General features: G+C 46.2%; 6 protein-coding genes across 19 annotated transcripts in view; 2 read left to right on the top strand and 4 right to left on the bottom strand.

The window, feature by feature from the left end:
• Nucleotides 1-980: 980 nt before the first annotated feature.
• kctd12.1 (potassium channel tetramerisation domain containing 12.1) lies at nt 981-1,697 on the bottom strand. Its single transcript, XM_037488733.2, has one exon. The coding sequence runs from the start codon at nt 1,695-1,697 to the stop codon at nt 981-983; it is 717 nt and encodes a 238-aa protein (XP_037344630.2).
• Nucleotides 1,698-1,739: 42 nt separating this feature from the next.
• acod1 (aconitate decarboxylase 1) lies at nt 1,740-6,632 on the top strand. Of its 2 annotated transcripts, none has more exons than XM_062565028.1 (5): nt 1,740-1,935; nt 4,377-4,538; nt 4,877-4,966; nt 5,070-5,269; nt 5,660-6,632. In XM_062565028.1, exons 1-5 carry the CDS (start codon nt 1,777-1,779, stop codon nt 6,618-6,620), a joined length of 1,572 nt encoding a protein of 523 aa, XP_062421012.1. In that variant the 5' UTR covers nt 1,740-1,776; the 3' UTR covers nt 6,621-6,632. The 2 variants fall into 2 exon arrangements, with proteins under 2 accessions (XP_062421012.1, XP_037344627.1); XM_037488730.2 differs by lacking the exon at nt 1,740-1,935 and adding an exon at nt 3,008-4,167.
• A 98-nt stretch (nt 6,633-6,730) lies between these two features.
• Nucleotides 6,731-8,759, bottom strand: zgc:162944 (uncharacterized protein LOC569993 homolog). The gene is made up of 4 exons (XM_037488734.2): nt 8,508-8,759; nt 8,034-8,205; nt 7,687-7,885; nt 6,731-7,136 (listed from the first exon to the last, which is right to left on the bottom strand). Exons 1-4 carry the CDS (start codon nt 8,700-8,702, stop codon nt 6,941-6,943), a joined length of 762 nt encoding a protein of 253 aa, XP_037344631.2. The 5' UTR covers nt 8,703-8,759; the 3' UTR covers nt 6,731-6,940.
• Nucleotides 8,760-9,609: 850 nt separating this feature from the next.
• cln5 (CLN5 intracellular trafficking protein) lies at nt 9,610-12,663 on the top strand. The gene is made up of 4 exons (XM_037488159.2): nt 9,610-9,802; nt 10,309-10,483; nt 10,615-10,840; nt 11,611-12,663. Exons 1-4 carry the CDS (start codon nt 9,699-9,701, stop codon nt 12,096-12,098), a joined length of 993 nt encoding a protein of 330 aa, XP_037344056.2. The 5' UTR covers nt 9,610-9,698; the 3' UTR covers nt 12,099-12,663.
• fbxl3a (F-box and leucine-rich repeat protein 3a) lies at nt 12,660-18,402 on the bottom strand. Its single transcript, XM_037488157.2, has 5 exons — nt 18,052-18,402; nt 17,040-17,409; nt 16,800-16,922; nt 15,862-16,033; nt 12,660-15,454 (listed from the first exon to the last, which is right to left on the bottom strand). The coding sequence occupies exons 2-5, from the start codon at nt 17,406-17,408 to the stop codon at nt 14,814-14,816; spliced, it is 1,305 nt and encodes a 434-aa protein (XP_037344054.2). The 5' UTR covers nt 17,409; nt 18,052-18,402; the 3' UTR covers nt 12,660-14,813.
• A 769-nt stretch (nt 18,403-19,171) lies between these two features.
• mycbp2 (MYC binding protein 2) overlaps nt 19,172-26,052 on the bottom strand; it is a 54,245-nt gene continuing 47,364 nt past the window's right edge. For all 13 annotated transcript variants that reach the window (XM_037488149.2, XM_062564991.1, XM_062564995.1 and 10 more), the window contains 19 exons: nt 25,766-25,990; nt 25,612-25,677; nt 25,160-25,399; nt 24,985-25,074; nt 24,809-24,889; nt 24,462-24,728; nt 23,613-23,896; nt 23,428-23,524; nt 23,040-23,159; nt 22,851-22,952; nt 22,643-22,771; nt 22,427-22,559; nt 22,221-22,324; nt 21,657-21,845; nt 21,475-21,582; nt 21,145-21,354; nt 20,961-21,068; nt 20,250-20,415; nt 19,172-20,123 (listed from right to left, as the gene is read on the bottom strand). In XM_037488149.2, the coding sequence (XP_037344046.2) occupies nt 20,008-20,123; nt 20,250-20,415; nt 20,961-21,068; nt 21,145-21,354; nt 21,475-21,582; nt 21,657-21,845; nt 22,221-22,324; nt 22,427-22,559; nt 22,643-22,771; nt 22,851-22,952; nt 23,040-23,159; nt 23,428-23,524; nt 23,613-23,896; nt 24,462-24,728; nt 24,809-24,889; nt 24,985-25,074; nt 25,160-25,399; nt 25,612-25,677; nt 25,766-25,990 (2,835 nt within the window). In that variant the 3' untranslated portion in view covers nt 19,172-20,007. The remainder of the gene's footprint in view (nt 20,124-20,249; nt 20,416-20,960; nt 21,069-21,144; nt 21,355-21,474; nt 21,583-21,656; nt 21,846-22,220; nt 22,325-22,426; nt 22,560-22,642; nt 22,772-22,850; nt 22,953-23,039; nt 23,160-23,427; nt 23,525-23,612; nt 23,897-24,461; nt 24,729-24,808; nt 24,890-24,984; nt 25,075-25,159; nt 25,400-25,611; nt 25,678-25,765; nt 25,991-26,052) is intronic.

Here is a 26,052-nt window from a genome sequence, read left to right as displayed (position 1 = left end):
CAGACCTTCCTATTCGTGTGCAGCTGGACCCTTTCATTACTGACACTTGAAATGATAATGACATCATGTGTTTGCAGCTGCACCATTTGCATCAGCGCTGAATTTGTGTGGCAAAAACACGGACAAGTATTTCTCTTAGAGTAATTACATGCAAAACTATACTCAAATGTGGAGTTTTGTTCTGCTTGTGTGAGCTGAATGCTGATGTGACGCGAGGGACGCGAGTTGAGCCGGTGGGAAGTTGGTGGCAGCGGATTTAGTAAGTTCAAACTGTGGAGGATTTTGTTGAGCTGGCAGCTTCGGTGGCGTGGCGTGCTGGCATTCTGCAGGGCATCTCCCTTTGAGGCTGAATCCCCTCTGATCAAAGCGGAGAAGGTCGGACGCGGATGAAGGCCAGCATGGTGCTGCACTTTGTGCACATGTTGACGATGCGATATGATTATTTGGCAACGGTGCGGACAATAGTCAAGTACAAGATTTTATTTCACCTGCAGAGGTTTCTTTTCTTTTTTTTTAACAAACACAACTCTACCGAGCAAGCAGATACACGTACAGTCATGCCAGTGATAGAACACAGATGGATGCAGGAGAGGATGATACAAGACTTGGCCAAAACATGGGATCAAGCACACAACTCACAATGACACTGAATACTAATAGCTGCTCCTTTTTGGACTCTGCTCAACTCCCACAGCACTGAGTCACACTTGACTGAACAATCACATCCAGTCCTATGAGATGTATGATGGCAACTTTGTTTCCCGAGCAGTGGTCCGAATGGTCAGGATTCTTTTGAGTGGTATTTTGTGTCTCTGGTCTGAAAAGGGAAGACAAACAAACAGAGGGGGCAATGCTGCCATTGATAGAATGATGGAGCAATACGCAGCAATCACGCGGAATTCAACACAGCAAAACGCATATTAAAAAGACATTCCCCGCTAGATTATGAAATGTCTATTTACATCAACTCGAGCTGCCGGTTAATCCCGACAGAAGACATACTCGGTGTAGCTCGTCCAGATCTTGTCCTCGTTTGGGTCATTGCTGGTGTAGGCGCAGGTGCCCGTGGAGCTGCAGGCCACCATGTGGAAGCCCACCTCGGTCAGCTTGTCGAACGCCTGCTCCAGAAAATTATACTTGAGATAGTACCGGGACGTGTATCTCTCCGGGGGCCTGTCCGGGTCTCTGCTCTCGTTCAGCGTGTCCCCAAACACCTCTTTGGCCAGGGCCGTCTTCCCGCACACCGTGATGCGCGCCACCCGACGGAATTTGGCGTCGGTCTGGATATCTCTGCCGATGGTGTAGGAGCCGCGGTAACCTATGGTGATGTAGCCCGACTTCCTGGAGTCCAGAGACGGGGAGCGCGTCGCCCCGGCGACCGACGCGGCGCGTAAAGTCTCGGCGCCGCCGGAGGGGCCGCTCTGCTGCGCGCCGTCCTCCGGGTCGCTCTGGCCGATCTCGTCGCTGATCGAGTTGTCCTTGCTCACGCGGGGGCTCAGCTGCTTGGCGAGGTCCCGCAGCTGGAAGAAGTCGGCTTCCCTCTGCAGACGACTTTTCTCTGGGAAGTAGTCCGGCAGGACCAGGTTCAGGTCTCGCAGGTAATCGAGGATGTAGCGGAACAAGAACCCGTCCCTGTCCAAGAAGAAGCGCCCTTTGCTGTCCCTCGCCAAATCCTTGGGGGACTTCTTGCTGAACATGTTCCACAGCAGCGAGTCCGGGACGGCGATGAGCGTTTTGTGCCGCGTGACATACACCTGCCCGCCGACGTTCAGCTCGATGATCTCCGAGAACGGGGAGCCGGGGTCGGCGCAGTTGGAGACCGCGCGCTCCGTGTCGGCCAGTGCCATCTTCTGCGAGGACGGGAGTGTGGGGGTCAGTGGGAACACTGAGCAGCCAGGTGCCAGCGGCTTGTTTATGAAGCCTTGGCTCTACCACGTGCGTGAGTGCGCGTGGGCGATGCGGGGTTCGACTGTAAAATTAGCATTTAACCACATGTCTTTGCCCCCCCCAGCCCAACACCCCCCCCCCAAATATATGCAAGCGGTCCCGCGTGTCACAGCGCGCGCACGGCCCTCTCCCTCTATTTATTTGTGTGTGCACGTGTGTGAGAGACAGAAAGACACAGCTGTCCCATGCGCCAATTAAAGCGCGCACTAGTGTGGGTTTAAATGTTAATGCAGCCCTCCTCGGGATGACAACTCAATCAATTCATCAAATCGGGAGGATTGTTTTTCAGCTCATGTTATCCAGAGATATTCCAGCACAGACATCAAACGCTCAGAAAATATGGGAAGAGTGCCACCCATTGCAACTGGATGGAAAAGCATCCATCTGAAGAAGCACACTGTCCCACGTGCTATGAAGCCAAATCCCGGTCAAAATGTTTGATCAACACAAGTTTTGTTCTTGAACATTGAAAAACAATAATGTATTCAAAATAAAAATATGTGCAGGAAGAGTATTTTTTGGGTGGAATATAGTTTTGACTCAATTTTCTATAATTTTCTATTAAAAAAATGTCAATCTTCACTTATATATATTTTTTGATATTCAGTGTATTTTATTTTTCGGCTGCAGATTTTATGTTTTTAGATTCAAATCTTATATTCTGACTTTCAGATTTTTTTTCTCGCGTTGGGATCTTTTTTCTTCACATTCAGACTTTTGACCCTGATGTCATGTGACCTAGGGGGCGGGGCAGCAACTGTGAGGGGCGTGTCATCATAAGTCATGGGGTGTAATCATGAGCCATCGTGAATCGTGAGAAAACTTAAACTTTTCAGGTTCACATTTGTTTTTCAAACGATCAAACCTTTTCACCTGAACTTGGTGCCATATCAAAAAGCCCTTTAAAGAAGTGATGATGTGAAAATCGTAAAATTCAAATGAGCACACACAAAATTCTGAGTAGAAATGTTAAGATATCTGTGTTGCAATCAAGAGGTCAATGCAACAATGGATTCCAGCCTCACTTTAACAGTCCCCCTAATTTCACCCTTTCCTTTCACTACTCGAGTCTTAACCCTAGAACCCTGCGTTCTCATTAGGGCCCACTGTGGACAGAGGACAGTGTTTCTAAATAAACTGGGAAAGCATTTCGACGCATTTATGGATGAGAATTATTTACATTTATTTTAAAATACCAAAATTTTTATGTTTAATAATCACACAAAGAAGCACACAAACACTCATTTAACTCATACTAATTTAATAGATGGCCATGCATTTTGTTTATCATTGTATTTTAGTAGATATTCAATGTTCAAAGTGATTGAACTTGTTGAAATGATGGACAGTTACATTTATTACACTAAATGATCAATTGTTAAATCATTCAGCTTTCGCCCATTCAAGTAGTCTGAATTCTAACTTGACCAAACCAACATAAACTCTGACAGAAAGTATTGATAGACAAATGTAGTACAAATACATACAAATTTGCAAAGGTCCTATATCAATTCACAATCCTTTTTTGAGCATGACGGGTGGTGTCAAAGGTTACTGCAGTTCATCTGGTGTCAGATGAAAAGAGTTAGGGGGGGGGTGGGATTTCCACTGTGCACTTCTCCCACCTAATGACACTGGGAAATATTGTATATTTGACTCTATGTTTATTTGACTCTGACGCAACGGGTCTGAGGTAGCCCCCGCTTGTGATTGTTGTGTGTCGATGGTGACTCATTTCCCTGCTGCAGACAGCTGAATTTCCAATATCTGTCATCTGGGGACCCTTCGTGAAAGACAGCAGATGATCTGCTCTGACCGATCATCATCTTTACACTTCACGCAGGATTAAAAACAGGCCATATAACTACAACACAGATTCACTATAATCATGTATGGTTTGTTTGTAACATGCATAACTACTACTACTTTTTATAACTGTAATAATCATCAAAAGCAACCATGATTAGAGTTTAGCTTTGAAAACTAAAAACCTAGAAACCAAGGAGAATTGCCAATATGTTGAAAATGAGGAAAAGCAAATGGCAGAAGTCCAGTCATTGTGAAAGTTCCCACTTCTCCTCATGGAGGTTTTGGGGTTTTAAGTCACATTGAAAATGTCGTGGTCCGGCCTTCAGACATCGTCCTGACCTATAAAAGAAGGCTGCACTTGGATGTTTTATCACTTGTTGGAGTTGTTGAGGGACAACAATGCTACGCAAGGTACAACTGTTTTCTTTCTTTTTTTTTAGGTTATATTGTGTCAGCATTTCACAATGTGAGAATAAATATAGGCCCATTTTGGGGTTTTTTTAAATGCAGAAACACAAAAAAGCAGTATATTTCAACTTAGCCTTGCCTGGTTTGATTCTGCACAACTGGCCTGTCTCTCTGGAGGTTTGCATCTGACTGACCCGCTTTAACCTCTCCAGGGCATTACGGGGAGCTTTGGAGCTGCTATCCACGGCCTCAACACCCCCCAGCTGACAGATGGTGTGATTAACAGGAGCAAAAGGATGATGCTGGACACCCTGGGCGTCGGGCTGATAGGAACCAGGACAGATGTCTTCAACAAGGCGCTCACATACAGCAAGGTAAGGTCACGGATGGACTCATGATAAAGAACTAAGGCCAACTAGAAACAAAAAAACAAACTGAATTCTAAATATGTTATCTTTTGGCCTCATTGCAAGTTGTCCGTGTTGATCCCTAAACTCACACACTAAATATCAAATATCTTTACAGCTGACCAATTTATATTTTTCTGGGATTTACTTATTTTCTAGGAAATAAATTCAATCCATGTGCTTCCTCAATTAGTTGACATGAACCCTTTCAGGCTTATTTATGGATTCATGATTACATACCTTCTGAGCTCAGAGTTACGTCCATGTGATTCCACGCGTGTCCTCAAGTCACCGTCTGATTTCAGGTGTTCCGGTCTGACGAGAGGAGCAGCGTTTGGGGTCAAACGGACCTCAGCCTCCCCCCCCACTACGCCGCATTCGTCAACGGCATCGCGGTAAGACCGCACAAACAAAGGCACTCCTAATGTTCACTGCACACAGACACCAAGTGGTGCTTTCGATCTCTGACGACCTGCTCCGTCATCGTTTGGGGGATAGGTCCACTCCATGGACTTTGATGACACTTGGCACCCGGCGACTCATCCCTCTGGGGCCGTGCTGCCCGCCCTGCTGGCCCTGGCAGAGACGCTGCCCAGGCAGCCCTCGGGTCTGGACCTGCTGCTGGCCTTCAACGTCGGTATCGAGGTGCAGGGCAGACTCATGAGGTTCTCCAGAGAGGCCTACAACATCCCCGAGAGGTGAGACGTGTGCAATAACCAGCATCAGGCTCTTTACCCACGTTACCAGTAGTGCAACACCTACCTCTAGTGGCATGTGGCCACAGATAGTTTGGTGAATGGAATTTAGTTTAAGGTAATTGCGTTGAAAAACAAACCTTGAGAATTCATAACAATTGACAATTTTGAATAGTTCTTTTTAGTAGCAGCTTTTCCCAGAGAGCTGCAGATTACTTTCTTTAATCAAGTCATCGATAGTCTTAAGTTCAAGGCAACATCCTTAAACAGCCGGTTTCGTCACAGAATCCCAAGGATATTTGTTTAACCGACTAATTATCAGCAATCCCTTGTTGAAGAAGAAATCCTAACGTGTCGGTCCTCCCCCCCCCCCCCCCCCACCAACCCTCTCAGGTTCCACCCTCCCAGCGTGGTTGGGGTGATGGGTAGCGCTGCAGCCTCAGCTAAGCTCCTGGGTCTGTCCCCGGCCCAGTGCGCCCACGCTCTGGCCATCGCGGCCTCCTCTGCCGGGGCTCCGCTGGCCAACGCCGCCACGCAAACCAAGCCCCTGCACATCGGGAACGCGGCCCGGCGAGGCCTGGAGGCCGCCCAGCTGGCCCGCATGGGGCTGGAGGGGAACCCAGACATCCTGGATATGACCTGCGGGTTTGGCGTTTACTACAAGGACTACGGTCCTTCGCCAATGGCAGCGCCTTCCTCCGCGGACTTCCGGTGGGTCCTGGAAGACCAGGATGTGGCGTTCAAGCGCATCCCCGCTCACCTGGGGATGCACTGGGTGGTGGACGCGGCCCTGGCGGCTCGCGCAAACCTCACCGCCGCAGTCGGCCACTGCGACCTCAGCCACATCAGAAAGGTCACACTCAGGGTGCCGCCATCCAAGTACGTCAACTGCGCCTTCCCCGCCACGGAGCACCAAGCCAGGCACTCGTTTCAGTTCAACGCCTCGTCGGCCCTGCTGGACGACAAGGTGACGGTGTCCTCCTTCAGCAGAGCTCACATGGACCGGCCTGCTCTGAAGGAGCTGCTGTCCAAGGTGGAGGTGGAGACTCCTGGGGACAACGCACCCAGCTTCGACAAGATGTACTGCGAGGTGGAGATCGAGACGGAGCAGGGGCAGAGTCACGCGGCCAGGTGCGATACCTTCTATGGCCACTGGAGGAAGCCACTGAGTCAGGAGGACCTGGCGGAGAAGTTCAGCGTTAACGCGTCCTCGGTGTTGTGCGCGGAGGGGGTGGAGGGCGTGATCGACATCGTCGGGAACATTGAGAGGGTGAGGGAATGCTCGATCTTAACTTCATACCTGAGAATGACGGGCAGTGAAGAGGAGCAGCTGTACAGCACGAGGAGGATGTGATTGTTCACATTATACACTTTTAGGAAAATGGTTCAACTTTTCCACAAAAATCACTGTAAATATTTTGAATTTCCTTCCATGGCAGCAAGAAATAAAGCACGCTGACAAAGTCAACTTCTACATTTTATTGCATTTCTTTTAGACCATACCACTGATACTGATTGTCATTAGAAAACAGGCCACTGAGATTTACTCAGACCAAGATTTCTGCCTAAATAAATTCAGATGACGCAGTGCACATCACTACTACCAACATGTTTCTGGAAGTTGCTTCGATTGAGGGGGTTACGGTCGAGGGCGTTTGAGGAGTCTCGGTCCAATCAAGCGAGTTTCAGCACGTCCTGCACCATCGCCCCGATGCCGTCGTGGATCTCGTGTATCGGGGCGTTACACATGAACGCGGCGGTGGTGACCAGCTTGTTCTTCTCGTCCACGTGGCTCTCGCCGACGCTCTTGCTCACGTGCTTGCAGCCCAGCTGCGTGATGGCCGCTGCGGTGTCGGCCGTGTCGGGATACCTGAGAGAGGAGAGGAGAGGAGCCGGTTTACGGTGGACAATTTCTGCATTCATTTTACCACATGTCTTGGATTCTCAGGTTGGTTATATTACAGTGTGCACAGATCATATCGAGTCATCTGGAGAGAACATGCCTCATGCACCTGAATAATCCAGCGTATTAGCAGCCAAACTCATGGACAGTCTAATATTTAAAAATAAAGATGCAGCTGAATAGCAGGTATCATTTCTTTTTCAACATGTTTGTCTTCATTTTCAGAAGCTTACACTCAAACCGTGTATACTATGAGCAGCTGTACTGAACCAGACGGGAGGAAGTTGGGTGAGGTCATTTGTTTCTGACACCACAACTAGTATCGTTTATGTCAGGTCTGCAGCATTAACTGATGCCGACCCGAGTGACCTCATTTAAGGGAGTTGATCTCCACACAGCTTCCAGTGGAACCATAAAATACTTTTTTTTTTGCGACTGCTGTCCCGTATGCAGCAGCACTGTGTGAAATGAGAGTTCCCCTTCAGGACAGATCTCGTTCAGCCGAGTCGAGACCCACTTGTCGTCCTTCTCGATGCCGACGGTGACCTCGCAGCCGGGAAACACCTTGGCCGCCAGGACAGGCGAGATGCAGCAGAGGCCGATGGGCTTCCCCTCGCCGTGGAACGCCTGCAGCACCGCCTTAACCTCGTCGTTCACGGCGCAGTCCTTCCCCTGCACGGCCCACGTGCAGAGGTTCTTCGCCGCCCCGAAACCACCTACGAGACGACGACAGCAAGAAATGGGATTTCTGGAGTCATTCAAACACTCTTTTTCAGGGAAGATTATTGGTTGGAATATGGCAATCAATGTTATTCTCATGTTTAATCATGCAGGACATGAGACGTTCAATGCATGAATGAGAACCTGGGAATATGATGGCGTCGTGGTCTTTCACGCTGAGTTTAGCCAGGTCCTGGATGTCTCCACGGGCCAGTCTCGCGCTCTCCACCAACACGTTCCTTCTCTCCTCGGACGGCTCGCCCTTCAGGTGATTCACAACGTGCATCTGGTCGATGTTGGGGGCGAACATTTTGACCTGCAGAAGATAAAATATGCGGACTCTGATACACAGCAACTGATGTACGTTTGCAACTTTTTTTTTAATTATTAAAAAAAAATGAAATAATTTATACTTCTGGCTTTGAAAAAAACTGCCACACCGATAACATAGTTTCTGAACTCAGTATTATGTGACCCATTCAATTCAATTTACCAGACTCGGGAATTATCATCGTCATCAATGATTTCGATGGTTTCCGTGTTGCCGTTTTAACGGGGAAAGGAACAACAAAAAAGGGACACGGAGCAGGTCGGACTACACAGCGGTGTCAAACTTACACTCGCGCCTCCCCTGCTCAGGTGGACCAGCACAGCGGAGGCCTCGTGAACCTCACTGCCATCATAGACCCCGCAGCCCGCCAGGACCACGGCCACGCGCTTCTCCATCACTGTGGCGTAGCAGCTCGTGTTCAGCGTGAGGGCGGCGCGGGGCGTCAGTGGGCTGTGAGCGCAGCGGCGCAGCAGAGTGAGCATGGCGGGCTGTCAGCGCAGAGGACGAGCCCTTCTGCCCCCTTTTCTTCTTCTGCGGCCACGAAGCCGGTGTCTCTGCACGTCAGCGCCACCTCGTGTCCGAGCCGCAGAGCTGCTGCTGCGACGATAACAGACCAACGATTTGGATTGCTGTAATGCGTCAATAAAAAGTAATGTAAATTAAATGAACGGATCATCAAAATGAATTATCATGAAATGGTGCCACTGACACATTTTTATATGGTCAATTTACATATTTAATATATCATACAATTACTGTTATGATATGTGTACTATTTCCATTGTTTATACAACTGGCCAATGCACTATAATAGAACGAAAAGGAAGAGGCCCTAAAACATTTCAAATTTGTGTTAGAGCCACGAACGGGGGGAACATGTTCGGACGCGTGTTCTGCCATAAACAAATTAAAAAAGCTTTTAGTCTCTTTATTCCGAGCTCCGCATACAATTACCAATGCCAATTTGCTTGCATTACATGCATGGTGGTTACAGTGTAGCATAAGACGCCACCTCGTTGACACCTGCGACACGGTCCAAAACTGCCTGCTTCCCATACACCTCTGGTAATGTGCCACCTAAGTTGATAATGATTAATTGAATCCATACTCATATGCCGATGCATTTAGATTGTAAATATCATTGTATTTTATTTGTTTTATTGTTTGTTATTAATATATTGTATATATATACTGTATATATATGTTGTTTCATTTTTTAACTACTCTTTATATCGGGGCACAAAAGTTAGCCCGAAATACATTAGCTGTAACTGATCACGATGGATAAATAATAGAAGAATAAAAATAATTAGCATTTCTTCCAAATTTGTTCAACGTAATATTCACGTGAATAACTCATATCCTGTGATTTCGTTTCACCAACAAAAGCACGTGACCAGTGCGGAAGTCCCACTGAGGGGACGCATCACGGGAGTGTCCGTCGCCTCTTGCTGTTGCTCACGTCGCGAGGCTTTAACATGAGTCCCGCGGGGGTTGTCGCGTGCTTGAATCTGCTCCTCTTGCTCCCGGTAGCGGCTCGGATAGTTAACGACGGACAGCAGCACTGGCCCGTCCCGTACAGGTACGAAGACCTCCAGCTCACTATGCTGCTTCTTCTCTGTGCGATCACGTGACAGCTTGGACATTTACTGTAGTGCCTCTTTGGACAAAGTGTAAATGTATCAGTCAGACTTTCATCGATCGAGTCTTAAAGTACGATTATTGCTTTTTATTCGGGCTGATATCTGGTGCGTTTAAGTGACTTTGGGAACTTTGGAATTCAGATCCTGTGGCTGAATGAGCGCGTGAGAAATCTAATTTAGTAAGTGATGTGTTCTACGCCGTGTTTTAAATTCCATCAGCAGTGGAAACTAACTAAGTTAAGTACATTCACTCAACAACTATGCATGTTGACGTACTTTGACTTTGGTTGAGTTTTTGTTTCTCACTTTCTTCTACATTTATACCACTGATTTAGTCAAGTATTTTTACTATTTTACATTAATATAATAACTTTCTAGTTGTTGCCCAATGATGCCAGATGGAATCTTCTCCATCTGCCATAATGCGTGTTTGATGCATCAACAGACGGTTCGATCGTCGCCCCGCTGTGGACTCCTACTGTGAAGCTGTCTATCCGTTCTGTCCCACTGGGGACAGGGACGGACGTGTCCCCTACATGAGAGACAGTGACGTCATCTCAGTGTACCGACTGCAAACACCTGTGTGGGAATTCAAGTATGGAGATTTGTTGGGGAAAGTTGTAAGTTTACAGAATCCTGGGGATGCTGAATAAGATGCATCGTCTTCATTATTGTCTTATTATGTACTTACTTTCAAGTCTTAATGACAGATGTAATGTAATGTAATGTAAGGTTTTCCGTTGGTTCACAGCACATCATGCACGATGCCGTTGGGTTCAGCAGCTCCGAATCAGGCGCCAACTACACCATGGAGTGGTATGAGCTGTTTCAGCTGGGTAACTGCACCTTCCCTCACGTCAGGCCCGACGTGCACGCGCCTTTCTGGTGCAACCAGGGAGCCGCCTGCTTCTTCGAGGGGATCGATGACCTCCACTGGTCACAAAACGGCACCTTGGAGAAAATCGGAACCCTCACAGGTGAGACTTCACATGGGTATAGTCTTGTATATCTGTGCGTGGGGGCAAAAGGACATTTAAAAAAATGGTGTTTTAATTTTTGGAAGCCTATGTTTGTGTGCAACGAAATTGGCAGTATTTGTATTATTGTCAACAAATCCCTTGTATCCCATGTTGTTATCAAGCTGCTTACATGAGCCACAGTTGGACCTTAGAGACCTTTTGTCTCAATATCTAGCATTTGGATTTAAGTCATCCCCACAAGTTGCAGGTGCTGTAAAAACTCACTACATAGTACACCAAATGTATAATAATCCTTAGTTTTTGCACTATTTACTTGTGTCCGAGTGAGTTTTGTTAAATACTACCAGGCCGAGCTCTTTTAGCAAGTAACCTTTTAAAATTAACTAAATAAACTAAATTTGTTTGCCATTTATAAAAATGAACATCTTTAGTGGGATCAAATGGGCTCAGATCATTATCTGTCTCATGTCGCATGAACACTGGCTGCCACCATCAGACTTGATCTGCATAAGTATTATATTCCATTGTAGGCAGGCTCTTTTATGTTCATATAAACTTTCTTTCTCAGAATCACCCTTTTTTGGACCATGGAAACTTGTCCTGGGGCCAAGATTGTCAGCCTAATTTTACATATCGTTATTAAAATAATGCCACTTTTCGAAGGTCTCACACGAAGGAGGTTGCGGGTTTCGACAGTTTGGTCGCTAGCTGTAGTTTCCATAAACAGCACTTGCTGCTTTTAAATTAGTGCGTCCCTCTTTGTGTAGGGAACCAGTTCAACGACATGGCCCAGTGGGTCCAGGACGACAACACCACCGGGATCTACTACGAGACGTGGACCGTCCGCTCCGAGCCCGGGCCCAACGCCACGGTGTGGTTCGAGTCTTACGACTGCTCCCAGTTTGTGCACCGCGCCTTCAGGAAGCTGACGGAGCTGGGAGCCAAACTGTCCAGCGGATCCCAAACCAACTACACCAAGATCTACCTGTACAGCGGAGAGCCCGCCTTCCTCGGCAACGACAGCGCCATATTCGGGCAGCCCGCTCTGAAGAACCTGGCGGAGGACATCCGCAAATTCTACCACACGTTCAGACCACACCAGTCGTTGGCCGACTTCGCTCTCAGTCTGCTGGAGGCGTATGAAAAGGTGGTGTTGGACAAGAGCTTCTACCTTTACTACAACTTTGAGTACTGGCATCTGCCCATGAAGCCTCCCTACGTGCGCATCACTTATGAAGAGGTGCCTTTGCCTTAGCACAACTTTTACCCTTGTTTTGTTGCAAAGAATTATTTTCTCAAATGGTAGAAATGCTTCTTTAATGTTTATTAAATAATTTACTGAAAGCCAAAGACGTTAACACTAAGAAAGGCAGAAAAAAACAGGAACAAATCTTCATGTTGAAGAATATGAATAGTTGTGGATCAAAGTAATCTTTGGTGTTTTTTGCATTATCGTTTTCAAAAACATTTCATAACATTTAAAGTTGCTAATACCTATCTATTTAAAATATAAGTGTTTACTTCATTCGTCAGCTTGCAGTGCTCTTCACGATTTTCGATGCATTGAACAAAAACTCGAGTGCAAAGAGGACTTCCGACTACTGAATGGACTTTTTGAGGACTCATTTTTATTTATTCTTTAGTTTAAGTCTATTAAATGCTTTGGAGTAGGAAATATGTACAAGCCATTCTTCATATGCATGTCTCCCCTACCATTGCGTTGGGTCCGTTTTGCTCCATTTCATGTAGCCTGCTTGTGTGTTAATTAAAAAAGCAAAACTGCAGCTTTTGTGAAATAATAAACAGATGCAGGCAGTACATTCAATGTTTTTATTGTCCGAATAAAATCATATGTTCAAAACATTTTTTTATTCCAAGACAGCTGACAGTTAAGAAAATAAGACCAAGCCTTTGCCAAACTAAAAGGACAGCCTGGTCAACAGTTTACTCCTAACACGACTCGCTGGGGGACACTGTGCCAACAACTGGCGAGGCGTCTTCATGTCGCATTTCATCTGGACTCTTCCAACTGACATTTCCATTGAAAGCCAAAGAACAGCAGGGTGAAACAATTCAAAGCAGCACAGTACTGAATCACAACACCGCCCCTTTGGAGCCGTGCAACGCACTGCACAGGTAGCACGGAGACGCTTGTGCACACTGCACAGGTGTGAGAAGAGCTCCCTGCAACCACCCCCCCAGTCAGAGTCTAACTTGCTGCTTAGCTTACATGAAATACAACACGGACAAATGGGATCCAGGGTGGCAGAAAAACTAGATCAGAACCCAGGATTATTTACAGATCTTTAGACGTGCAGCGTTGGCCAATAGTGATAAGCTTTTTTTGAAAATACATAATCTTATGATACGTCTTCAGGACACGTATAAATGTAGCCATCTCCCTTCCTTTAGTTGAACTACCCGTTTCCACAGAGTTGCCATATATTTCATACTTTCTTTTTCCTGCAATACAGAAAGGTGTGGAGCATCTTCCTTCTTTTTGTTGTCCTGCTGGAAGACGACTCCTCCAGAACAAAAACACAGGGTTCATTAACCCACTCCAGAGGATTTGACTCACTTCCTCTTCCCGGTGTCATATAAAGGGTTTTAGGCTGGTGGTGGTGGACCTAAACCAGTACTACTGGTCTGCCTGGTGGTTCCAATGATTGATTCTTTGTAAAACTGAAAAACACAATGAATCACACGGCTTATCTTCTCCTAGACATATACATGTTGTACAGTATGAACAAAAAAAGATAACACACTGTGCTTTTATCAAAGATACCAGCCTTTGGTTCAGGAAACTTCTGACCTCGACAGAGGGCCAAATAAAGAACTGTATTCAGAAGATCCAAACACACAGCGTTTATAGACAGATGCAGCTGTCTCTTCTTAAAAAGGAACATTTGTTTCACTCATCTGACAAGCCAAATCTATTTGGACTTAAATGAATTAGGGTTTTGGGCGGGAACATCTTAAAGAATGAGAAGATGAATACCAGGTTGTCTCCTGCGTGCACCACCCGGTGACACCATACAGGAGGCCAGGTACTCACAACATGAGGTCAGCTCTGGAGCTCCAACGGGAAAATAGCAGAAGTTACAAATAAAACCTATAGGTAAATATATTAATTCAATGACCCAGGAAACACAAAGGGTTAATTTTTGCATTCCCAGCATGCATTGTGAGATAATAGCCGCAATAGCAGTTATTAAAGTAAACTCAAATAGTTGTGTGCCATCTATATTTACATTAGAACCATCTGTTTTGTTATTATTAATATAAAACACTTAGGTGGTAATAGAACCTAAGGACAGTGTAAATAAGCATTAGGGTCCAACTTGTACAAATTGGCATATTATAAAGATTGTGTCCTTGCTTTTATTTGGGCCTCATCTTGGTATTCATGTAAGGTGCTTAGGAAAAATATATCTGTTCAGAAACCTGAACACAAGTCTCTGTTAAGCCTATCGATGCAGGAGAGAAAAATAAATCATCTGGAGAAGAATTAAATAAAATGCACAACTGCCATCAATTCCATCACGCGCGCACACACACACACACAAACACTCCTGCTACAAATCACCTCTTGTCACATACAATGGACGAATAACATCACCTCTAATGCCGTATTGGGTGCACAGCTGCCATCTCAGAATGGAAATAAGTAGGCTAGGTGGTAATAGCACCACATGCAAGTATCTACCTAATCTTCCTGAATTACTGCACAATGTTAAAAAACATGAACACGCACTATTCAATGTTCATAGCTACTACTTTTGCATTTGTAAAAACTTCTGATTTTTCCACCTGCTGATTTAATTTAATGTGTGAAATAGCCAGACTGGCAAATTCTTATTCCAGATTAAGCAAAGCAACTTTGAATTTAACCAAGCGGTCAGGTGCCACGTTACAAACATTCAGGCCCCGGAAGTCTGCACGCCACAAGCCAGACGTGGCGTGTGCCTCTTCACCAGGTCGGCATCATGTCCGGGAACCAGACCCGGCCGAGGTGCTTGGAGACCTCCCAGTGGATCTCATCCAGGGTGTACTTGTTATCTGGAATCAGCACCTCCTCCATGATGGACAGCTGGGAGAGCCTGCGGCCACACATCTTGACGAACTCCACGAACGCGCTGCAGGAGACCTCGCACTCGCCCAGGCCGATGGCGGACAGCTGGGTGCAGTGCTTGGCGATGCGGATCAGCTCTTCATCCAGAGGACGCAGGCCGTTGGCGCACACCACCAGCTCCACCAGACGAGGGCAGTGGAGGCCGACGCGGCCCAGCACCTCCTTGCTGACCGAGCGGCCGAAGTAGAGGTGCGTGACCGGGACCTCCTCGTTGAAGAAGGGGCTGAACTCGTCCTCGTAGAGGAAGAAGTACATGACCAGGTTGAATTTGGGCGAGTGGCGCACCATGGCGTCCCAGGAGCTCTTCTTGATGGCGTGGAAGTGCTGACCGGGGTTCTCGCTCACCACGTCGATGCGCAAGTGTTCAAGGTGCACATGTTTCTCCGAGGAGAGGGCCAGCAGGAGGTCATCGCTCAGGAGGTGGTAGTTTAGTGCCAGCTCTCTCAGGCCGTGACACTGGTCTGCCACACACAGGATCCCTGCATGCAAGGACAGATGGGTCTTTAAATCAAACCATCGCAAACTCCAGTAATGGCATTTCTAAAACACGGCAGCAATTGGCGGGGTGACAAGTATCGCTCCTAAGCAACACAGTCTGTATATTTGCCAGACGAGTTGCAGTTGAATCAGAATTGGTGATTGCAGCGGAACAATTCAAAACAATTTGAGTAAAATAAAGGCAACCAAAAACAGGATGCAGCTACCATGCATGTGAGGGCTGACTAGAACATTACAGCTCTAATTAAGATAGTGGATAAATAGGAAAAAACTAATATTATCCAAGAGCCGCCATGAAATAAAACTAAGGAAAACAAACGCGTGATAGGACTGAGTCCTCCCAGCTGGAGAACCATAACAGCCACGGGGGTCTCTGCGCTCGCTGTACCTGCTGGGGAGACGTGAGGGCAGCTGCTCATCTTCAGCAGTTTCAGGGTGTCACTGTTGTTGGCCACCAGGACCTTCAGCGACGGATCGTCCACCGGCGTGTCGTCTATCTTCAGCGACGACAGCGACTTGGAGTTGACAAACACCACGGTCAGAGCTGAGATGAAGTGAGACTGCAAAGAAAAATGAGAATGTGTTGAAATGAATGGTCAGAACCTGACAGCACACAGCTTTGGGGGACATATTTAAATCAATTATATTTGGATTGGAGACCCACATGTACTGTATCAATTCTACACACTAATAGGTACATGGATTTTAGCAAAATGAGGTGGCATTGATTCACTAATAATAGAATGTATAGTTATAATAAGACATTTGTAAATCTGAGATTAGAATACAATAAATGTTTTCTGGCTCATGTAAACCTGTCCAGACTGGACTTTTCATCTAATGTGGCACAAACGATAAACAAGTGTTACGGTCATCCAGACGCACTTCCTGGAGGAGTCAGTGAAATTCAAGCTGTGTGCGGCAACGGATGACGTCATGAACCCGAACACAACACTGTTTGCGGTGCCGACGTTTGTGTAATTCACACAACAAATAAAGAGCAGAAATAATAGCGGAAAGTATTGTAACAGAGATACGGCACGCGCATAAAGCGGGACGTGAATGAAGCGAAATAACCACAACTAGTCGGGCGAGTAAACGTGGCGAAAATGTGCTTGGCTTTTGGTGTGAACGCAGCAACGAAGCATTGAAGCCGTCCAAATGAAACTATTTCAATTTTATATACATTTTATTTAATATTTTATTACTCCATATTATTAATTAATTACATTTCTATTGTCTATTACTTTTTAGTAAAAGTAAGTTACCTTTGTGTTACGCCTGGCTCAGGCCTTTACAATTATTATTATTTTATGCTAAGTGTACCTTTGGAACCTCCATGAAACTGGGCCTCGCTGTAGAAATGAGGCCCAAGGTCTTCAGAGAGCAATTCACCAACTGTGAGAGGATGTCACATGCTGCTTCTGCAGACTCTGTACTGCTGTCCACCTGGATAGTACAAACACATGTTGGCTGTCACTTCAGAACCATCAAAACATTGTTAAACCAGTCTCAAGAATTGTGAACAATCAGGACACATATTTAACACGGACACAGCAGCTGTACCTTGAAGCTGACATACTGCAGATGGTTGGAGTGCCTCTTTATGATCTGTTTGATGAGGTCCGGGTGTGTGGCTTTGAGGTAGGAGCTTGCTGGCTGATTAAGCTCAAACTCAAAGCATCTCCACAGCTCGGGCATGTGAAAAGTCTGGTTCCAGCGGCGGCCCACCTGAGAGGCATAAGCCCGATCCAGCAGGGGCAGGTACTGGAAGATGAGAAGCAGGAGCTCCTGGGGCAGTCGCGCCCAGTCACTTACAGGTGTGTCACTGGCCCCCGCTGCCTCGGGCTGTGTCCGCACCTTCTTGCAGGCCTCCTGTGGGCTCTCACTGGAGGAGCTGTCGCTGTCCTCCTCTCCTCCTTTGATCCGCTTCATCCTGAAACATTGAGATGACTGTTATAGTCCAAAACACAGGCAAGTGAGGCTGCAACATTGATTCATTAAATAGGCCCATTCAGTTTATACCCATCTGATGTGAAAGTAGATCCAAACACTGTTTCAGGTTTCCAAGTCTAAACCCCATTCCTCACTGCAATTGGATAACAAATCCTCCTTTTACAACGGCTAAACATAGTAATCTTTTAATTAAATTTAAGTTAATTTGAATTGCTCGACTGTTCAGAAGTCAATTTGAATAGAACATTTGCTATTTCTTCAAGTATTATACTGCTTTATCCAATTTAACATTATGAGAAGACGTATGGGAATATTTGAAGTTATTTCGTTGTTTTTTTAATGCATTAATCACCGTTTGTTGTATATCAATTTGAAAAAGGTCTAATTATCTCATTGGAAATAGCGTTGCTAATTCGCACAATGACGTAACGTCAACAGGCTATATGCAGCATTAGCGTTAGCTAGCAATAACAGTCAAATGCATGTACCGCTAGCGATTTAACAAACTCTACTTCTGCCTCCAAATCAAACTTTGCACTTATAATACTCAAAAAATCAGAATGACGCAAACGTATTTTCATGATACGTTAACTAACGTTACGACCCAAGCCAGGTAACGTACCTTGTTTACACTCAGCTAGCTTACTAGCTGTTAGCACGAAAATCCGACTAGACCGTCACTTGGCACTTCAGCCCGGGCCCACGCGGGAAAAGCTGCCGCGCACGAGCCCAAAAACCTGCATCGGAACACAAGCAGCTGACCGCCCGACGATGGCGAGAAGCCGAAAGGGGCTTTCCACGGACAGACGAACAGATCCTACCGTTATTCCCCCGTGGGTGTTTCCGCCCCCCTGACTCTGAAATGGCGTGGAGTTGTTGTGACAGCAGCGGTGCATCATGGGAAATGCCAAGCAAAATGGCTGTTGGTAAAGACTGCCTGTTGTGTTGTCATGTTGCTGCCATGAATCTCATATTTGATTTAAAACAATTAAATCCACTTAAGAAACTAACCAAACGTTTTACACAATTAACTACTTTTAATGAACAAAAAAAGCTTAAAACAAAATTAGTAATAGTACTTCATTTGTCAGTTTTGTGTTAAATGATAATTACTGTGCGATATGATCCCGATATGCGATATGATCCCCAACTGTATCTTTTTCCTGTTGTTGACTCTGCATCAAGTAATTCATTCTTAGCATTAAAGAAATGTTTTTGCAGTTTTGCTTTTTTTTTGCACCATTATGTCTCCAATATATCAAAGGCAAACAGTAACCGAAGGTGATGGAAACGTCACCACTCATTAATGACACAGTGCATACTTTGCGAAACAGAAAACCTGGTTTATTACCATTCGACTCCATCCACCACAGATATTACAGAGCAGATTCACAAGTATTAAGCTTTTTTTTATATAACAGCAGCTTTTTCTCCCCCCGCACTATGTTCCCCTCACCCTCCCTGCCTCCTGCTAGGGAAAAGCATTACACAATTGTATTTGGTGTGGCAACTGACCCCTCAAATCATTCAGCTGTAATCAGTCTCACCGTGAGGTCTTTTGTTTATTTTTGTATTACTGTAAGATTTTGGTACTTTTTTTTTTCTTCTTCTTCATGACAGAGCTGCAAATAAAATTTACATCCATCATCTTTCACTGCAGGCGTCCGGCTGCTTCCTCTCATTTCTGCACAAGCGAAGAGATCCAACATTTAGAAGAGGGGGAATTACGACTGTCTACTGTATAAAAATGTACAGTGGCTTTATTGACATACATTCCATAGGTTAAAGAGCTGCAAAATAGGAGGCACACCCAGTATTGCACTTCATTAAAAGTTCTGGCTCAAAACATAACCCAGAATATCAAACAAAACTGAAGTGAAGAGTAGCAACTTCGGAATACAGCTATTTTGAATAGTATCATTATATACAAGATTAGATAAATCGTACACTATTTTCCTCCCAAACATAATTATACTTAACAGTCTTATCCAACTTCTTTTATTTTTTTTGTCCGTCAACCCATGATGCACTCGACAGTGGAGAATACTGTGCAAGAATACGAAAAGTTTACATACAACAATATTTTAAATTTATAGTAAGGAAGCTGAAAATACGGCCTGTTCCTTTTTCTTGTTTTCTTTTTTTAAACCCACACTGAACCACAGTTGCCTTTAAGCAAAATTGTTTGATATTCCATGTTTAATCTTGTATTGGTACACTTGAGTGATCAGGAGGTGTGCAACGTCTATAGAAGCCGAGGGAGTACAACGGCCGCATGCAAACACGTCACAAGATATTTTCATTTTTTTCTTCTACTTTTTTAAAATGCTATTGTTCTTCCCCCACCCCTCGCCCCTTTCAGGTTAATCAAAATCCAAAGGAACCACAGCTAGTGTTTGTAGCAGAGCCTGGACACTGATGTAGTAGAGCAGACCTGAGGACTCTCGGGCGTAGGACAGAAACCTGGTCCGGTGTCCAGGAGACTTGACAATGAGAGAGCCAAGCGTCACGGCTGAGCCTCAGCAGCAGCCGGAAATCACAGTAGACAAACTGGTTTTCAGTAGGAGTCTCGTGTTGTTTAGAAGGTGTGGGCATTCCTGCAAACCCCACAGCCCAGCGCAAACTCCTCCCCTGTTGGCGGGTGAACCACATGCAAGGGGCACTCAGTACCCTCCAGCTGCTTGCCTTTGGGACCTGTGATAAAAAAGGACGAGAACAGCATTTAACGTTTTCTAATCGTTATTTCTATCTGCTATACAACACCAGTATGACTAATTCAACATTCCCCTGAAGAAGGTAGTCAATATAATCGTTGGGCACCTGCGGGACAATGGGGCAGTTCCTCCTTGGGGACGCTGGTCATCCTCTGGAAGTCATCGTGGCAGGCGTTGCAGAAGTGTGTCGTGCCAAAGCAGAAGAAAACGGCCACCGAGCAGCAATACCTGCATTTATACTCCAGGAAGTCTGTGCCGTGCTTAGAGCACATCTGGTGACAAGTGAACGAGAATAAATCAGGGGTAACCAACATATAAACATCCTTTTTAAGGAAACTTGCCTTTTCACCTTCATGCCATAAAAGACAAAAAGATTGATACCAATTTTCTATGGCGGCAAATCACTGTCAAAATTCAAGAGCACAAATCAGGTTTATGCGCGCGCGTAAATCAAAAGCCTCTCCCAAACACGATTTGCGCTCTCAAAATTTACCGCCATAATTTTCCTACCCAAAACTTCTTGAGTGAGAGATTCCCTGTAAAACCACATGCTTTTTGTCCTGGATTAAATAAGCAACATGTCAATTAGTGAGCTTCGGGAGATTCTATTCCATTCAGACAGAACGAGGCTGGTTGTTTCACCTTGCTACCAGTCCGTATGCTAGGCCAAGCTAACGGCCTGCTATCCTAAGCTAACTGCCTTCTGATTCCAGCTGCGTATTAACAATACAATATTGAGAGCTGTGCCAATCCTTTTTGAGGCTTTTTTGCGCTTTTCATAGTAACGGCAGGAAACTACCAGGCATAATTTACCCACCTGAGCCCTGGACACATCTGAGCATGCTCCACAGATGAGCTCACTGGGGTCGTAGTCGTCTCCCTGACCGGCCTCAGCATCGCAGCGAGCCTCTCCCCCAAAATAGGCCTGGATAACAGTGAGGCAACCGTTCATTTTCAAACCGCAAACACTATGTAAATATTAAAAAAAGGTTATGTAGTACCTTCTTGCACTTGTAGCAGACATAGTATGCATATCTGTTCATGGCAAAGCCTGCAGGGTCGTTGTGGAAACGTGCTCCTGGTGTGGTAATGGCCTCACTCTTATGCAGACCCTCATACTCCAGCCTCATTAGAGCCTTTCTTCTCACATCCTCGTAGAGCTCCTTAATGGGGTCGAGCAGGTCCTTGATCACTGAGTGATTGATTTTGTTCTGGAGGCACACACAAGAAAAAAGACATCTCAGCATGAGCTCGCTCAATCAACTTTGAGGTGCAGTCTTTGCTTGCTGGGTTAATGTCTTTCAGCCAGAGAGGCTCGGTTAACCACGTACCTTGCAGATGGGACACAGCATGAACCCAAATGTGATTCGGGGCCCGAGCCAGCGATTTTCAAGAACACGACGAGTACACTGCAGGTGGAACACGTGAGTGCAGTCCAGCTGAGAACAGAGCGAAGGGGTTAGACGAGACAAAAAAGCTGAAGTGAAGGTTAAGCATCTATATGTAGCCATACCTGTACTGCAGGAGCCGCGGAGAGGGCCTCCGTGAAGCAGATCATGCACATGTCATCTGCATCCTGCTTCAGACAGCCGGTGTTCTTGTCGCAGCCATGCAGACACGGCAGGCAGGCCTCCTCGTTCTTCACTCCTCCACACGGGTGTCCACAAGGATGAGTTTTACTGCAGGCCAGTTTAGCGTACTCCTGAGGGAGACGACCCGAGAGAAACGAGTGAGTACTTTAGCAAAACACACTTTACTACACTTTACTGTAACGCTGTGCAATTTACACAATGATGAAGATTTGAGAGGTGAGTTGACTGAAGAAAGAGTTGAAATTGTCTCCATGAACGCTGGCATCAGATATCTGATACATGTTTTAAACAGTATTTTGTATACGTCACTATGGAATAAACCATAAATGAAACAGTGGAGTGTTCACCACCAGCTAACATTGTAGTTGCTGATATGTATAAAATGTTATGTATATATTCGTGCAAAGTCTTCCAGCCGCCGTTTTGAGCTTACACTGGGTGTTGTAAAAGACCCCCAGGTGATTATGGTTTGCATTAAGTCGTACCTGGCAGTCTGGGTCCGAGCAGACGCTGCCCACTGCAGACAGCTCGGTGCCGTTCCTCGTCCCACAGAACCTGCAGGCATCTGAGCTGCTGGAGGCTGGTTTACCTGCAAAGGAAATTGAAAGTCAAAGAAGGTTTTTACACATTCTCAGCAATACTGAATTCATACCCCAGAGAAAAGCAGTGATATGCTTTGTTGCCATGTTACCTGTGTGCTCTCTAAACTCGACCATAGCCTTCATAGTCTTAGAGTCGGCCAAGGCCATGAGCCAGAAGAGCTTGGTCCGCCCACAGCCTTCATGGAGATCCACCTTTATGGCCTCCTCTTCCTCCTTAAACACCTGAAAGCACCCACGAGGACAAGCTCAAACACCAGCTTACCCTCTCTGCCAAAAATAAATCCCTGTTATCGACCGACACTCACCTGTCTCTGGTGAGAGCGCGTGCGTCGGTGCAGGTGGAGGAAGCGGTCGCAGTCGGTGCAGAGGTTACCGCACACGTTACACAGGATGATGGCCGCCGTCTCGCCGTCATCGTGATTGTCGCACATAGGCTGTGGAGGAGGAGGGGAATCCTCTTAGTATTGTTTGAATATCAGTCATTTTGACTTGTGCCTTGTAGATCGGCCTCACCATCTGTTTCTGCTGACCGTCCTTGCCCATCCAGCGACCGGAGGACAGCCTGTCCACATGGTCCTGGTCCAGCACGCACAGCGAAGCTAAGGCCAGCCACAGCTGTGAGACAGAACACGATAGAATGGGGTCAGCTGATACCCATTAGTCGTAAACGTGCTGGAGGGATGGAGGGATTAGTGCACATACCCTTGTGGTGGCGATACAGCGTACAGGAGATCGATGCTCCTCCTCCATTTTGGTCAGGGCTATGATGGTCTCAGCTATTGCGTTTTTGGTAACTCTGGACCAACCGTCGGAAAGGTGGCCCTAAAAACCGCAAGCACAAAACATGGGAATATGAACATCATAACAAAGATGCCAAATGTGGTTCTCCATCTTATTAGGCACTCAAGAGAGTTTAAAGGGAAAGATGGAAGGTTCAGCCCAAAGACATTTTGAGAAAAACTCAACAGCAATGTCTCTTTTTTAATATTCTCAGTAATCCATTTGGGAAAAATAGTTCCTATGGGAATATTTTGTGGGCTACGGGTAAGAGATTTTGGGGTGAAGGGTCCCTTTAACAGCGAGAACTTACCGCTGCCATGTCTTTGACCAGCTTTATGATGATCTCGGCTATCTGTGGAGGAGTAGAGCCTTTCATCCACCAGTGGCTCTCTCCCCTGCGGATGTAGCTGATCATAAAAAAGTGGCAATGAATATGAAAACTGACAAAGGCGAACTTGTCCAAACTTTGATTTGGCCCGACATGAAGCCACCCACCTGGAGTTGAAGATCATGGGCAGCGTGACGGTGGTGACTCCTTTGCCCGCGGCCATGCCGGCCGTGCCAGAGATGGTGGTGCCTTTGGCCTTCAGCTGCACTGTGAGGGCTTTCGCGATGCAGCCCAGGAACATGTCGAGGATGCAGAGCTTGTTCCAGTCGCCCTTCTCTGTCGAGTGGATGATGTCGCTGATGTCCGCCGGAGGCAGCGCCTTCACCCCGATGATGCTGGCGAGTCTCACGGGCGTGACCTCTGGGAGGACGCGTCGAAGCAACGATGTGACCTGAGATGAGGTGAGAGCAGATGGCAGACAACAACAACGTCATTTGAGTGGCAAGGCTTTTACCTCAACGTGGGCACACAGAAGTTACACCGCAACAATAACTCCAGGCCACGTCTTAGTCAGCAGTAGTGTAGCAAAAACAATTTTTTTTTTTACTTTGTCCAAAATTATTTTGCATTTCAGGTGCAATATCATTTATGTATGTGTAACACAGCTTTGTAATGCTTTTAAATATCATGCACATAATTACTTTTGTATTTTAGTTTCCATTAGAAACTCTGGTTAGTATCACATCTTATTTTGTGTTGTTGCAAATTACATTTTCTATCTTAGCTTAATTTTTTTTACATAAATGTTATTGCTTTTGTGGTATTTTGCAATGGTGTCTGTATTATGTCTTTCAAACGAAATCATTCTTATTCTATATTCTATGCTTTTTGTTGTTTGATATTCTTCTGTTATAATCTTTGCTGAAAATCCGGCAAAAATATTTCCTTTGGGCCTTATAAAGTTCCATCTTATCTAATCCTGGCTACCAAGCATGGGTGCAGTCCACTTCCCCCACCTGTCTCTGAACCCTCGGGGAGGCCGTGTGCAGCAGTGAAAACAGGTCTTGCATGAGGGTGAGCTGCTGCGCTAGGTACTGGCGGCCCACGTTGGAGCCACTCAGAGCCAGGACCATGGACAGGAGCTCGAAGCAGTAGGCGTCCGAGGAGGCGTCGTCGTCGCTGGGTTGGGAGTTGGCGTTCTCTTTGCTGGAGATGGCGTGCTCCCACTCCTCCCTCACACGCGTGGCCTCCATGCGGATGGCCTGGACGATGTGCGCGCACACCTGAGACGAGTACGCATGTTAGGTAAGTAGGCAGAGATCTCTATTCCTACTGTTAATGGCGTTAAGAAAGGACTAAATACCTGTTTCTGGAGGTTGGTAAGTTTGCTCCTGCTGAAAATGATGCCCACCATGTGCTCTTTAAGGTCAGCGTCCGATGGAACCTATTATTGTAAAAACGTACAAAGTGTAAAACTTGCGGCTGAAGGTGAGTAAATATTTTGGTTTAACACCACAGGCAAACGGTCAGCGCGCAGACCTTGTCCTCTCCCTCGGGTGTTGAAAGAAGGTTTTTCTCCTCCTGCTCTGGAGTCGGCTCTGCGTCACCACAAATGAGCTTTCCAAAGACCTAAATGAGGACAGCAAAGTAAACCTCAACGCTGCCAAGAGCCTCCAGATATTTGTCAGGATGTGACTGAAGCGGTTAGACGGACCTGCGAGGTGATGAGGCGAAACACTCGGAGAGTCTCGGCTTCGCAGTTCTTCTGCTGGGCCATGCTGGCGGAGATTTGGCCCAGAATCTTGATGCTTTCGCCCTCTTTCCAACCCAGGACCTTCACCTGGCGGACCCTCAGGGTGTTCTCCGGACCCTTCAGCTCCACCTTGATCACATGGTGGTCCCCTCCAGGGAGCTCGCTTGTCACCCAGCCCATGTGACGCGAGTCCAGTTCAACCTTTTGATGAAAAGGCACAGAGATATTTACAGCGTTCTAGCAAGTAAATCTGGAGTTAATACATGAGCACCTTATAAAAACACCCTACCAACGTTATAGCCATTGTTTCTGCAGTGGAGTCATTGTCATTTGGACAAGAGACAAAATGATCCATAAACACAGCTTTTCACAGAATAGAATTAAAACACTGTAGTCCCATATTAGGACCATACCTGTTTGATTCTGCACAGATCCTCTACTGCTTTTCCACATAAGAATGTCACTGATGTGACTTTGTTCTGCGAATAAGACAAATAGATTATCAGCAATTCCATTCTGGTCCAATCTTTGCCTTAGCACAACAACAATACTGCAGCTGCCCCTTACCCCGATGTCCCTGGAGTTGTCCACATGAACAGTCACATTGGAGGCGTTAATGCCCTTCACGCAACTAATGGTGATGCTCTTAGTTTTGTTCTTGTCCTCGTCTCCGGATTCCCAGAAGGTCTCTGTGGAGCCGTCTGTAAGACTGCCAATCATGGCAGGACGACTGGACGTCTTGATGTCTACTACGCTGGTCAGATCCTTCAGACAAGTCACCAGGCAGAGGTCCTATTATCACAGACAGACAGGTTAGTGCCTGCTACTGGAACTGATCAACCCTATTGATCTGA

The sequence above is a fragment of the Pungitius pungitius genome, chromosome 10 (genome assembly GCF_949316345.1).
Source record: "Pungitius pungitius chromosome 10, fPunPun2.1, whole genome shotgun sequence".
Classification (NCBI taxonomy): domain Eukaryota; kingdom Metazoa; phylum Chordata; class Actinopteri; order Perciformes; family Gasterosteidae; genus Pungitius; species Pungitius pungitius.
Note: the sequence above shows the minus strand (reverse complement) of the source record. Positions and strands in the feature narration are given on the sequence as shown.